The sequence below is a fragment of the Argopecten irradians genome, chromosome 4 (assembly GCF_041381155.1).
Source record: "Argopecten irradians isolate NY chromosome 4, Ai_NY, whole genome shotgun sequence".
Lineage (NCBI taxonomy): Eukaryota > Metazoa > Mollusca > Bivalvia > Pectinida > Pectinidae > Argopecten > Argopecten irradians.
In genome coordinates, this window is record NC_091137.1 from 43,439,771 (window position 1) to 43,454,320 (window position 14,550).

General features: G+C 34.5%; 1 protein-coding gene across 1 annotated transcript in view; it reads right to left on the reverse strand.

Moving 5' to 3' along the window:
* The window catches only part of LOC138321767 (uncharacterized), a 40,049-nt gene extending 28,972 nt beyond the window's left edge, over positions 1-11,077 (reverse strand). The window contains exon 1 of the mRNA XM_069265713.1: positions 10,913-11,077. Within this exon, the coding sequence (XP_069121814.1) occupies positions 10,913-11,013 (101 nt within the window). The 5' untranslated portion in view covers positions 11,014-11,077. The remainder of the gene's footprint in view (positions 1-10,912) is intronic.
* Between the last annotated feature and the right edge of the window lie 3,473 nt (positions 11,078-14,550).

Below are 14,550 nucleotides of genomic sequence, written 5' to 3' on the forward strand. Positions count from 1 at the left end.
GTTAATTATTATTGTTCGTTTAATATATCACACAACTGAAAAAAAAAATATTATAAAAATGGGACAAAAACAATCTATAATAGAACTATACATGATGGGTGTAAAAAGAGTTCACAGGTTGGTATCATAAATTTCTTTAAACAATAATTCTTGAAGATCATAAAAAGTGACAGTCGATTATTAACTCTGCATAATGAACGACTAGTTAATGTGCATTGTCTGCTGTTCAAGTTATATATACAAGAAGGCAAGACCTGGATTCATGATATTTTACATAACTGACAGACAATATGGGAATGTTATTTATATCAAACAGTTACAATGAACAATCTATTGCGAAATTACAACTGATGGATTGTTTTCTGGCGTATTAAATCAATGAGGTTACACCTTTTCATCAAGTTGTCGTCATATTTGTCAGTGAATGACACGACAGCCTTGATGATTTGCCATCTCTTTAATTGGTACGTGTACATTGTATATAGAATTCTCAAGACTACACATGTACACCTTAGGGAAGAAAATTAACCCTTAAACATCAAAAAGGACATCAGGTAACAAATAATAAACAAGTCATGAATAATTTATCTAGTATAATTGAAATTAACAATCTTTAAGTTCTGAAAGTTTGGGCAATAAGAAACAAATCCATACAATATCCCATTGGAAGGTAGGGCAATAATTCAGAAACGAATCCATACAACATTCCATATATAGGTAGGGCAATAATTAAGAAACGAATCCATACAACATTCCATATATAGGTAGGGCAATAATTAAGAAAGATCCTACAACATTCCTATATAGGTAGACATTAAAACGAACATACAACATTCCATATATAGGTAGGACAATAATTAAGAAACGAATCCATACAACATTCCATATATAGGTAGGACAATAATTAAGAAACGAATCCATACAACATTCCATATATAGGTAGGACAATAATTAAGAAACGAATCCATACAACATTCCATATATAGGTAGGACAATAATTAAGAAACGAATCCATACAACATTCCATATATAGGTAGGACAATAATTAAGAAACAAATCCATACAACATTCCATATATAGGTAGGACAAAAATAAAGAAACAAATCCATACATCATTCGATAGGAAGGTAGGGCAATAATTAAGAAACAAATCCATACATCATTTGATAGGAAGGTAGGGCACATTCCATTTGAAGGTAGGGCAATAATTAAGAAACAGATCCATACATCATTTAATAGGAAGGTAGGGCACATTCCATTTGAAGGTAGGGCAATAATCAAGAAACAAATCCATACATCATTTAATAGGAAGGTAGGGCACATTCCATTAGAAGGTAGGGCAATAATTAAGAAACAAATCCATACAACATTTAATAGGAAGGTAGGGCACATTCCATTTGAAGGTAGGGCAATAATTAAGAAACAGATCCATATAACTTTCCATTAAGAAAATTATCTTTCTTTACTTACACAAAAGTAAAAAGTAATTAAGATACGTAATATATTTTTTCATATTTTCTAAAAAGTTTCTGAATTCGTTCAATTCAATTTGAGGCCGATACAGTAGAACAGGACATCCTGTTGTAAATGAAATACAATTTTGTATGTAAAATGAGTGTGATCCCAGTTTTGGATGAAGTTCAAGCAACCAGCGCAACTTGAATTTTACATGAAAATATTGGAATTCAAAGAAAACAAAATGTCGTTTTCCATCCCACCAAAATACATTATCAGTTTGATATAATTTATAGATCTTAAGTCATATATATACTTCAATACTCACAATTATTTGGACATCCACATTACAGAAATGTACCTTAATGCTAACACCTACCTGATCATGGCTGTACCTTTCTGTGACAAGTTTCATAATGAAACACCAAATACAATGTAATTAGTATGGGCTGGCATAGCTCCTAATGAAAAACGGCAGTATCGTAATTAACGTTGCCTCCACAGAATATGTAGAACGTTGATTATAATTAACGCATATTTTCTTTTTAAATGGGGTTTGGTTATTATGTTTATATCCTATTAACAGACAGGGTCTTTTAAGGACAACTGCTCGTGGATGTGGTGTCTTGCGTGTGTAATAGGATGGCTGTATGTAGTAATGTTTCGTCCACGGTTCTTTTATGGATCTGAGGTTCCGTATTGGTTTATTTATCATACAAATACGACTAAAACCGAAATACAAATTCAATAATTTTATTATAATTCAACAGATCTATATCCAAACAAATAACAAATATTTTGAGGCAACGAAACAATTTACAGTGTTAAAAAAAGTCACCCGTCCTTCCCGCTAGATAGCATAAATTCATTTAACCTCTAGAACATACTTTTATACTTTAATACTACATGGCTACAAGGCCTTATATCCAGCTATAGCTACCTAGGAAGTGACCCAGCCGACAATACCTTGTCTCAGTGCCAAAGTGACCGATGCAGGCTACAACACGGTCTTTTATACCTGTATCGTAACTTGAATGATTTACGCCGCTGCAATATAACAAAAAGGGGTACTGTCCAGGTACCCGTATGTCGTAAACAATATGACAGCAGACGAAATATTGATAATATTAACAACAAAATAATAACCAGTTATATACATAAATTAACCACTCCTGCCACACGTGTGTAAAGTTGAAGACTTGGGCATTTGAACTAATCATACCTGGAAAAAATACTAAGCAAGCACTTGCCTTAAGAAAAGTATCCATGATGTACGAATATGAACAGCCCAGAAAGGAATTTGCAACATCATATGGAAACAAAATTCTCATTGTCTAGTAACAAGAGACCTTGACATTTATCTTTTACACATGGAAAAAAAACCTTAACCAAGCAGTTTCCCTGAAGGTCAAGGTCATTTATTTGAACACACCTTGTAGTCCTTAATCCTATCAAGTCCACTTGCCTTTTGGGCAGGTGAGTTGACATTATGATACTCATCATGTTGTATAATTTGACATAATTAAACATAAACGACACTCATAAACAACAGAAGCGACTGCATGCTTATTATGTTCCATCATAAGAGAGACAGAATTTGCATGTGTTAAACAGATCTCGCAATAACAGTACCATTTTACATGACTCCTTCTATTGTTGTTTATTTCACATGATTCCCTCTATATTTCTGGAGACTTACTAAATTTCTATCCAAGATTCTCATTATAAACCTTTGGAAGTACAGGGAAAATTCAATGCTGGCTAATTTACCAACTGTATCAAAGAGGTATGCTCTGTCAGTGTCAGTATCAGCCTGCCTGATAAAAAGAAGTGCTAGGTTTGGAGGAAAGCCGGAGCACCTAGAGAAAAACCAATGGCCAGCGGTCAGTACCTTGCAACTGCCCTACATGGGATTCAAACTCGCGACCCAGAAGTGGAGGGCTAGTGGAAATATTTCGAGACATTTTAACCACTCGGCCACCACAGCACCCTGTCACCTGATTGACATATACTACAAGACTGTAATATACCTGTTTGTTATTTTTTCTTCTTCCTTTTTTTTAATAATAATTTTTCAAAATAAGGATACCTAACATATCATTAAAGTGAATAGTCGGGCAAAGAAAACCAGTCTAAATGCGTTCATTGGCCTTCCAAAAGTTCTCACTTATTAATACGACGGTCAAGTTATGCTTAGTTTCCCAGTTCTGACCATTAAAGTAAAGAAAAGTTGAAAGCATTGAAAACTAGTCTGTGTGGAAATGTAACCACGGACATAGTGAGCCGGGAGGACGTTTTAGAATTCCCATACTTTAAATCAATTTCTTCGTACGCAGACAGACTTTGACAAGAGACTTTATTTTTCTATTTCATAAGAAATTATACTGGATACATTCACACCATTTTTACCGACTTTAGCCATCCTTGCCCGACTGTTCACTTTAAGGTCTGTATTATAATCGTTAAGCACACAAAAATTCTAGGCCAAGTACAGAATTTGATTAATGTTAATCTACATAAATATTTATGTGTTGAAAAGTACACCTCGAATTAAACAACACAGAGGTGTCAGGATATTTATCAAAGAATCATATAATATACATTTTTGTGAATATAGATAGCCTTCACAATGTAAATTGTCCAGATGAAACATTCAATATTACAATTGCAAATCTTGTTAATACTATAAATCTTATTTTGCTCTCCTTTTTATTACGCAACCATTTTTATTTCGCAATGTCGACTTCACACCATGCCACTTCTTAATTGTCACTATGTAGCAACTAAATCAGATAATTAATGCTAGACTCCGATAATATAAATATCTGTCAAAAAATGACAATGATATGTCGCAATAACATCAATCACCAATACAGTGACGTAGCTAACATCTATAAATAGTATCATATGTACGATAGCGCAGAAGCAGCTTTTTAGTTATAATGTATGCGCAAGAATTTACACATCGCTAATTGCTGCATGTCCTTTATAATGATCAATCGAACAAGATAAAAAAAATCAAGATTGATGGGTGACAAAAAATTGGATAAATGTTTAATAAATTTCTTAATTTACATTATGGTTCCTTGACCTTTCAGTATAAAATCTACATATCATTTTTTTGTGAACCAGAAAATTGTCTTAGAAATTTTGACTTCATATATATTTTCATTATGAATACATGCATGTATACTACTAAAACAATAGTGAAATTGCTTTCCAAACATTGAATATTTCATTAAAAGACATACCAAATTTGTCATGAAAAATAAATAAGGCAACGAAAAAAGGGGTAATTTGAATAACCGACAATCATCAGATGGTAGGACCATAGACCGAGGGTAATTTGAATAGCCCACCATTATCAGATGGTAGGACCATGGACCAAGGGCAATTTGAATAGCCCACTGTATATCATCAGATGGTAGGACCATGGACCAAGGGTAATTTGAATAACCCACCAATTATCAGATGGTAGGACCATGGACCAAGGGCAATTTGAATAGCCCACTGTATATCATCAGATGGTAGGACCATGGACCAAGGGTAATTTGAATAACCCACCATAATCAGATGGTAGGACCATGGACCAAGGGTAATTTGGATAGCCCACTGTATATCATCAGATGGTAGGACCATGGACCAATGGTAATTTGGATAGCCCACCATCATCAGATGGTAAAACAATGGACCAAAATGAATTTGGATAGCCCACCATTATCAGATATAGCCCACCATTATTCTATCAGATGAAAGGCTGATTTGAATAATTCAATATAGATGCATATTCATTATTGAATTCTGTTTGCAGTTCAGAAAGTGCATGCATAATTATGCCAAACTTATCACCGGATCTCTGATGTTTTGTTAATATACTGTTACTTGAATTCTAATTAATTAAGTCATCAATGACACTATTACATGAACTTGATGAGTGATGGTGTCGGATATAAGTATATCATGTTGTGTTCTACATAGTGCATCACATATATCATGTAATTCCAGCAGTTACCAAGTACAAAGATGTAATGGCCTTTATCTGTGTCATTAATGTGTAAAAAATGTAACACTTGATGGTAATATAAGCTTGTAGTGTCAAAAGGTTGGAGGTCGAGATCAACCAGCTGGGTGTTTGTTCTATACAGTATACATACAACACCAGAAATGCTTTGCTTTGCTCTTTTTTTTTTACAGAGAATGGAAACTCCTTTATTATCTGTGCTGACTGTAGAGTGTCTCCAGGTTATAGGCTTTTTCCCTTGGCTATTTACTTTAAAGGCCCATTACCTTTCCGGAGCAAAATATAAAGGTTTCTTAAAAAACATTAATAACATCAGAAAATGCATACTGATGACCTAAAATAAGGTTATGACAGCAAACATATGCAATATTTCCTGCGTAATATATGAAAACAGTGGAGAGTCAATTCGCTGTTTTGCCGTCTGGCGAAGTGATAGTCAACTACCGCATGGTATTTAGGACGACGGTGGGAAACACAATAAGACCCACGTAATCAAATCGTTCAGAAGGTGATGATAAATGTAGCATTAATGGTAAGTTAATAATTTTTAAGACTCTACAAAAATATCAATCTTGTTTTACATTCCCATTTTAAAAATTATAAGCCGTTTCGGAAAGGTAGTGGGCCTTTAAGTATATCTATAAATACAAAGTTTAAACATTACATCATGGCATAATATTATAAGACTCTATCATAGGTAGATTGAAGGATAGGGATATTCTACCCAAGGGTCACAAAATGTTGTAAAACCCGATGCTTGCCGAGGAAGCAAACATTTTAAGATTATCATATATATCCAAAAAAATTAAGGACCTTTGATTCCGTCCATATGGTGTTATAAAGCCCTGGTACATAGAATAAATAATGACCCCGGGCCCGGCACCATAAAACTTTCTCAGACCAAATTTTTTACTCAAGCCTATGGAAAATCATATACTTGAGTAAAAAATCTGTCTGAGAATAGTTTTATGGTGCCGGGCCAAGGACATAGACCAATGTCATTATTTAATAATCTACCAGGGCATTACGACACCAATGAACATCAGCAAAGGTCCATAATTGATATATATCTTAATTTCCAGATACAGTCATCAGAGTACCATATCATCTATATTCATCATAACGTAAAGTACAAATTAAAAGATAATTTTTTAAAAGATGAGGATATGTTTAATTTCAAATTGCATATACCTAAATGTGTATATATTTCCTGATGGCTTGCCAAAGGGAAATATTACATCTGATGGTAAATAAACATTCACATCACACTACCACCGGGGACATAAATTGTTTATTAGGCCAAAAAAAAATAACATGTCTGTTTAGGGTTACATTGGCAACAAAAACAGGGTCGGTAGGTCGGCATTTTTTTTTTTTTGTAGTGTCTTTCATTCTAAAATAATGGACGGCACCGGAGTCTTAGATCAAAATCGCGACTTTTTTTTTCGTAGAAAAGTGGAAAAAAATTAGGGTCGGTAGGGTGACCCTAAACAGACATATTTTTTTGTTTGGCCTTATACCAAAAATTTATGATTCGTTACTCTGGGTTAAATATTACTTAAGGATGCTCTACCGACGATAGAGCATTAACGATACTCAGCGTTTGAACAGTGATTGGTGTTTAATCGTGTATATAACATAAGAAATAATATAAAATAATTGATTTTGCTTCCGGTACATGCCGCGATTTTACTTCATTCAATATACAAATAACATAGTGATAACTCTTTCATTAATCCAATCCAACCTAAGCGAGACACTTTTTTTTCCAGCACTCGACTCTTGGTATAATCCGCATATTGTAATTGATGATGGGTACCTTATTGGTTACTCGCCCTTTATTTTTTACTACACTGAAATTCTGTACTCAGACTCTGTATAAATTAAGTTTCACGGTTTAGGTTCTTAGAAGAACCTTTATTTGAGATACGTATATCATTAATTGAAGAATCTAACTTAAATGGAGACTCTAATGTTGTACTTGACCTTTACCACATTGATATTGTAGCGTTTAGTTACAGACACCGGGTATATGGTGTTTCCAGTCCGGGTCCGGGTATGGGGTACATAATATCCACACAAACGTGTTTAACCTAGATTTCAGTGGACAGGCAAAATTACATCGGTGATATCTGACTGCATATTCCACGTTCATAGTGAAATAAAGGTATGTTTATATATTATTTTGTTTTTGAAGTTGTGTTTTCCATGTCGAAAATTTATTGAAGAATATATTGGTATTAAATATGTACATATTTATCAATGTTTGACGGAATTCGGGCTACTTTTGTAGAGGCAGGTGTACCTCTTCCAAGCGAGCCGTTGGTTCCCTTGTCCTTTTATAAAGTATATAGTACACATGTATACACAGCAGACTTTCTCACAACCTACGTTACAAGTCCCTGTGAGTTTTATTGCCTAGTAAGTAAGCGATATCGAACAAGTAAGATAAAATGCAAATAAACGTTTTATAATGGTTTGTATAATCATTACTTTGCTCCATTAGCAGTAATAGGCAACAATTGTAGCTCTAAAGACGACACCATTTTCTGTCTAAAAGTCTTTTGAGCTACAATATTGCAGCTACCAGGGCATATGAACATCAGCAAAGGTATATAATTGATATGTAACTTAATTTCCAGATACAGTCATCTGAGTACCATATCATCTATATTCATCATAACGTAAAGTACAAATTAAAAGATAATTTTTAAAAGATGGGGATATGTTTAATTTCAAATAGCATATACCTAAATGTGTATATATTTCCTGATGGCTTGCCAAAGGGAAATATCACATCTGATGGTAAATAAACCTTCATAACACACTACCACCGGGGACATAAATTGTTTATTAGGCCAAAAAAAATAACATGTCTGTTTATAGGGTTACATTGGCAACAAAAACAGGGTCGGTAGGTCGGCATGGTTTTCTTTGTAGTGTCTTTTATTCTAAAATAATGGACAGCACTGGAGTCTGAGATCAAAATCGCGACTTCGTTTTTCTGGGTTAAATATTACTTAAAGATGCTCCACCGCCGATAGAGCATTAACGATACTCAGCGTTTGAACAGTGATTGGTGTTTAATCGTGTTTATTATATGACTGCTGCTTTTGCTGTCTTTTGATTGGCCGATACGCTTCTCAGAAGTATTCATCAACTGCGATATCAACCCAGAAATCGGCGGCTAAAAGCACGCGAGGTTACTGGACTCAGTCCAGATACCTCTCGCGAGTCCAGTAACCTGTGTCAAAAATAGATCGAGGAAAACTCCCTTGAGATATGAAGTCATAATCACTTTTGATGTCGAGTCGTACCCAAATATAGCGTAACGGGAGTTTCCCTCATTCAATGACGTCGGGACAGTCTATTGTGACGTCATTATTATGGCGGACAGCAGCAAGTTTACTGCGATCAACGGTTATCAACAGAAATGAACTGCAAACTTCAATTTATGGAAAACTTTCAAGAATGCCAGACGGGCTGCAGTTGATACAATATTCCGGTTCTACCAGTCAGTGAGTCTACACCGTTAGCAAGGAGCATTTGGATATTTACCATTATTACTACATGTAACTACTTTTGTAAACAGAAAGTTTGCATATACCATCCTGTTTTTGTAGTTAATTCTTTTTGAAGAGCCGGGTAAATATATGTAAGTTTCATATAATAAAACAATTATCGACCTATTTTCAGGTGGATACGGTGAGTTATCAACCCTTGTAAATGATATAACCCTCGGCTTCCGGCCTCGGGATATATCACTTACTCGGGTTGATAACTCACCGTATCCACCTGGAAATAGGTTGATAATTGTATAATATAACATAAGAAATAATATAAAATAATTGATTTTGCTTCCAGTGCCTGCACGATCAGTACTTCATTCCATATAGAACATAGTGCCACAGAATTTTTTCGGGATGCAATTTATTGTTTTTAATAAATTTATCTTGAAGTAAAATAAGAAGCTCAAACTTTTCAATGGTGGTAATGGCGTAGTGAGTAACTTTTGTAACTGAAGAAAAATAAAAATTTGCCTGCTCCTGTTTTCGTTAGGGAAAAAAATACCATTTGTCAGCGGTGGAGCATCTTTATATTTGATTCAATTTCCAAATATTTTATTGACAAAAGATGTTAGTGTCAATTGGATTAGATATCAGGCATACACATATATATCCCATGGCCGAATAAGTATAAGTATAATTACTATCATTATTTCAAAATTAAATATACTTTTATGCAGTATGCTTTCACAATTTACATAATTCAAAACATGTTATGTCAGAAAAACGAAAACTGGTAGATTTTCCCTGAAGTTAAAAAACTTACAGGACAGACGTCCAAAACTGTCATGTATATGGATTCGGTAAAAAGATGTTCAAACGAAACCTAACACAGAGAAAGTGACTGAGAAACATATAGTGCCAATTATGTCACAAAAATATTCAATGCTTCAAGCGTAAACTTACAACTGGAATATTTGATGAATTTCAAGTCCTGTTAATTGAATTATCAAAACACTTAATTTAACTGCATGTTAAATATGACAGCTTGATGTGACATTTATCAATGTTCTCCAAGCGATAATTTAAGTCCTCTAATTCATAATTACCACGTAATTAAGGTCAGTAAAAAATGCTTTGCAGTCATGCATATAATAATTGATATCTAATAAGTTCCAGGAAGTTTTAACTAATGTTAAATATATTGACAAATGTAAAATGTTAGTATTTAAACCTGCAATTTTGATGATTCTTCAACCCACCACTACCAAGACTTTTCTTGTTTAATTATACATATATATATATAAATGTCACATCTTAAGCTGTAATCATTTTAAGATTGTGTTTCCAATATATTTGCATTGCGGTAAATTAATTCAACCCCTACCTAATACATTCAAACTTATGATTAGGGCTCAAGTGGCAGTCAACCACAAAAGAATACCGTGAGGTTACATTATCATACTTTTTTTTTAAACTTAAAGTTATTATTACACTTTTAGTTTCAATTGTATGCTTTCTAATCTTACATATATATATATAATATCCATATATGCTACTGAAAATGGCAAAATATTTCCAATAAGAAATTAAAAGGAAATAAAACTTTTAAGAAACGGAACAAGGAACTTTCCAGACGAAAATTGAGAATCCCCAAATATGAAAACGAAACTGAAAAAGTAGTTCTAAATTAACTGATTAGGGTATAAGGTACGAACATGTATTATATTGCCCGGTGTCAATAGATTATGAATATGATAAATTTTTGAATCTCGATCATCAAGTTATCGATGAAACTATTTAGACACACGTACTGTAGATAACATGTTATCTATTCATTGTTACATTTATCCTCGCATAGGCCTATATTTCTAATATAGACAACAAATCAACAATGCCGCCATGCCGGTTCATTTAGAAGTAATTTTACCTGGTTACACATCCCCAGTCTCTCCTCTTGTCGTTTGGCTCTACCACTGGCGTCCGTAGCTCCGACATGATATGTACTAGGAACGCGAGCAGCCCTGCCATAGAGCAGGCAAACCTGTCACCACCACATTTTCTACCTGCCTCAGACACCAACCGGATGTTGATATTAACTTTCAGCGCATGCGTATTTGGTCTTTTACTATATTTAATGAGTGGGAAATTTAATTTTTTGAAGGTTGCGATTTGGATAATTAGACAGAAAATAGACTAATTCTGAAGCAATAAATTGGAAGATTATCTGTTGTTTTTTTCTTCTTTAAAGAACCGTTTCTCAATCTGTCTTTTGGAAGCGAAAAAAAATGTGTGGAATAGCTACATTTATAAGAGTTATCTTTCTTTGACCGTGAAGCAAGTCACTGTCAACTAAAACATGTAATATAAACCATTCTAATGATTTTTAAAGGGACGATTCAGTCAAATATAGAGCATTAAAATTTGCACATATATCGGAGAAAAACAGTTCTAACAGAAATTAGATTGGTTGGTTTTACTGTGATATGCCAGAAAAGCTTACTACATGTATAGTGAAGTGTTCGGCATACAAGACATCCGTACTGTCAGTAGTGGTCGGATGTCTTGTATGTCCGACCACTATATGAAGTAGCCTACACATAGTGGTCGGATGTCTTGTATGCCGAACTCTGGCCCTTGCCAGTGTAGTAAAGAAATTTTTCTCTAGAACTACTCAAATTGATCTAACAGTAATGTGTTTACTTATTAAATGCATGTTCTTGCCTAAAAATATTTTCATCAACTCCTCATTGGTGATGTATTGGATTTGTTTAACGTCCATGAATTTGATCGGAACCCCTGGAATATCAAGGATGTAGGAATACATGCATAGTGATTTTGAGAAAAGGAAGCACTGTAGACCTACTCGAGATGCTAAAGACTTGCATATATAACAAAAGAAGATAGAGAGTGAGAGCAGATTTATGTAAAGATAGAACAAGAGGCCCATGGGCCTTAACGGTCATCTGACTATTGGCACAATACAACATAGTCATTTTAAGATTTTAGCCATTTGACCCCTGTGACCTTGGAGGAAGGTCAAGGTCATTCATTTGAACAAACTTTGTAGCCCTTCATCACAGCATGTTGCAGGCCCAATATGGTTATCCTGGGCCTTCTGGTTCTTGAAAAGAAGTCGTTTCAAAGATTTAAGCTTTTTTGACCCGTGACCTTGAATTAAGGTCAAGGTCATTCATTTGAACAAACTTGGTAGCCTTTCATCCAAGCATGCTACAGGCCCAATGTGAGGGCCCTGGGCCTTCTGATTCTTGAGAAGAAGTTGTTTAAAGATTTTAGCCTTTTTAACCCCTGTGACCTTGAATAAAGGTCAAGGTCATTCATTTAGACAAACTTGGTAGCCCTTCATCCCAGCATGCTACAGGCCAAATATCAGTACCCTGGGCCTTTCGGTTATTGAGAAGAAGTCGTTTGAATGAAAAGTTTGCGCACGGCAGATGGTGCATGATGACAATAGGTCATCCTGACCCTTCCGGTCAGATGACATAAAAAAACAAACAAAAGAAAGAGTGAGACACATTGTGACAAAATTAGGAATCAACAAACGTCTAACAAGATCTAGGTGCCTTATTTTGTCCTGGATGTCAGGGGAGCTATAAATTGTTTTGATATATGTAAGCAGTCTTTGGAGAATGAAAGTCAAGGTCATTCATTTGAGCAAACTTTGCCCTTCGTCCTAGTATGCTACAGGCCCAATATAAGGTCTTTAGGCTTCTTTAGTTATTTACAAGAAGAAGCCCTTTAATTTAATGATTTTAACCTATTTCACCCCTTTGACCTTGAATGGTAGTAAAGTCATTCATTTGAATAAACTTGGTAATCCTTCACTCCAGCATGTCACAGGCCCAATATGAGGCCTCTAGGCCTCTTAGTTATTCACAAAAAGTTGTTTTAAAGGCCCACTACCTGTCCGAAACGGCTTTTATTTTTTAAAATGGGAATGTAAAACAAGATCGATAATTTTGTAGAGTCTTAAAAATTATTAACTTACCGTTAATACTACATTTATCATCACCTTCTGAACGATTTGATTAAAATAAATAAAATGTATATTTTCATAACGCGGGTCGTATGATGTTTCCCGCCGTCGTCCTAAATACTGTGCGTAGGTTGATTATCACTGTGCCAGACGGCAAAACAGCGAATTGACTCGCAACTGATTTCATATATTACACAGGAAATCTTGCATATGTTTGGTGTCGTAACCTTATTTTAGGTCATCGGTATGCATTTTCTGATGTTGTTAATGTTTTTTAAGAAACCTTTATGTTTTGCTCCGGAAAATTAATGGGCCTTTAAAGATTTCAGCCTATTTGACCCCATCCTCGATACTCCAGGGGTTCCGATCACTTACGATCTCTACACCCCTGGACTATCTCATAGTGAAATTGAAGGCAGCTCAGCTGAAAATATTTGACCAATCACAGACCAGCAAAGATTTCCTTTGAAGACTAACAGAGAGAGCGACGCCCAACTTCAAAGCCACATAGTCAACCACAGTGTACCGTTATACGGTTCTTTTGATGTACATCAAAGGACTAAATTACCTGTTCTGTTCTGTTGTCTCCAGTTTTACGATGAGATAGTCCAGGGGTGTAGAGATCGTAAGTGATCGGAACCCCTGGAGTATCGAGGATGATTTGACCCCTGTGACCTTGAATGAAGGTCATGATCATTCAATAAAAAACTTGGTTTCAGCATGCTATGTACTGGTCAGATATCAGTACCATAGTACTTTCGGTTATTGAGAAGTAGTTTGAATGAGAAGTTTACACAAGGCGTATGGCGTACAGACAATGACGGATAGAACATGAAGACTTTAGATCAGTTTGACCCTTCTGGTCTGATGACCTAAAACTGCTCTCCTTTTTGAAATTGTAAGATTTTATTTTGGATTTTATATGATAACAAGAACTCGAATGAAATACACTTTGTATATCAATTTTATTCTGTTATTAACTCAATTTTACCAGTCAAAATAAAGTACTTATAAGAAATGCTAAAATAACATAAATTTTCATTTTTAATTCTAAACACACACACCCCCATCCCTACTTAAAAATAGAGATCACAGAAATTATCTAGAACCATGCAGAATCACATATATTTTTCAATGAGAACCAAACAAAATAAAATAAGACAGATCTAAGTTTTAATTTGATTAAAACATACAAATAATAATAATTTCACTTCCAAGGTGGCTTAAATATCTGCAAATACATTGTACGTATATATGGTATCAATATTACAAGCAGCTTTACTTTTTTATTGCAAGAAAAATTTTGCACAAAAATGATGATTTCATTTTGTCTATTCCGTCTTTGCATACTTCAGAATAATCTGCCCCTGCAGATAGGTTTAAATTGTGGATGCGACATATTTGTGATTATGACATCGTAGCTTCCAGAGAAAATTATGCAAGTTTCTCTCAAACATTAATGACATCACGATTTATACCTTTCTACAAGGGAGATAACTCTGTAATATGAAAAACAGAGAAGTTATACTTTAAGATAAAGATAATAGTTGTAGTTACCATATTTGACCCAA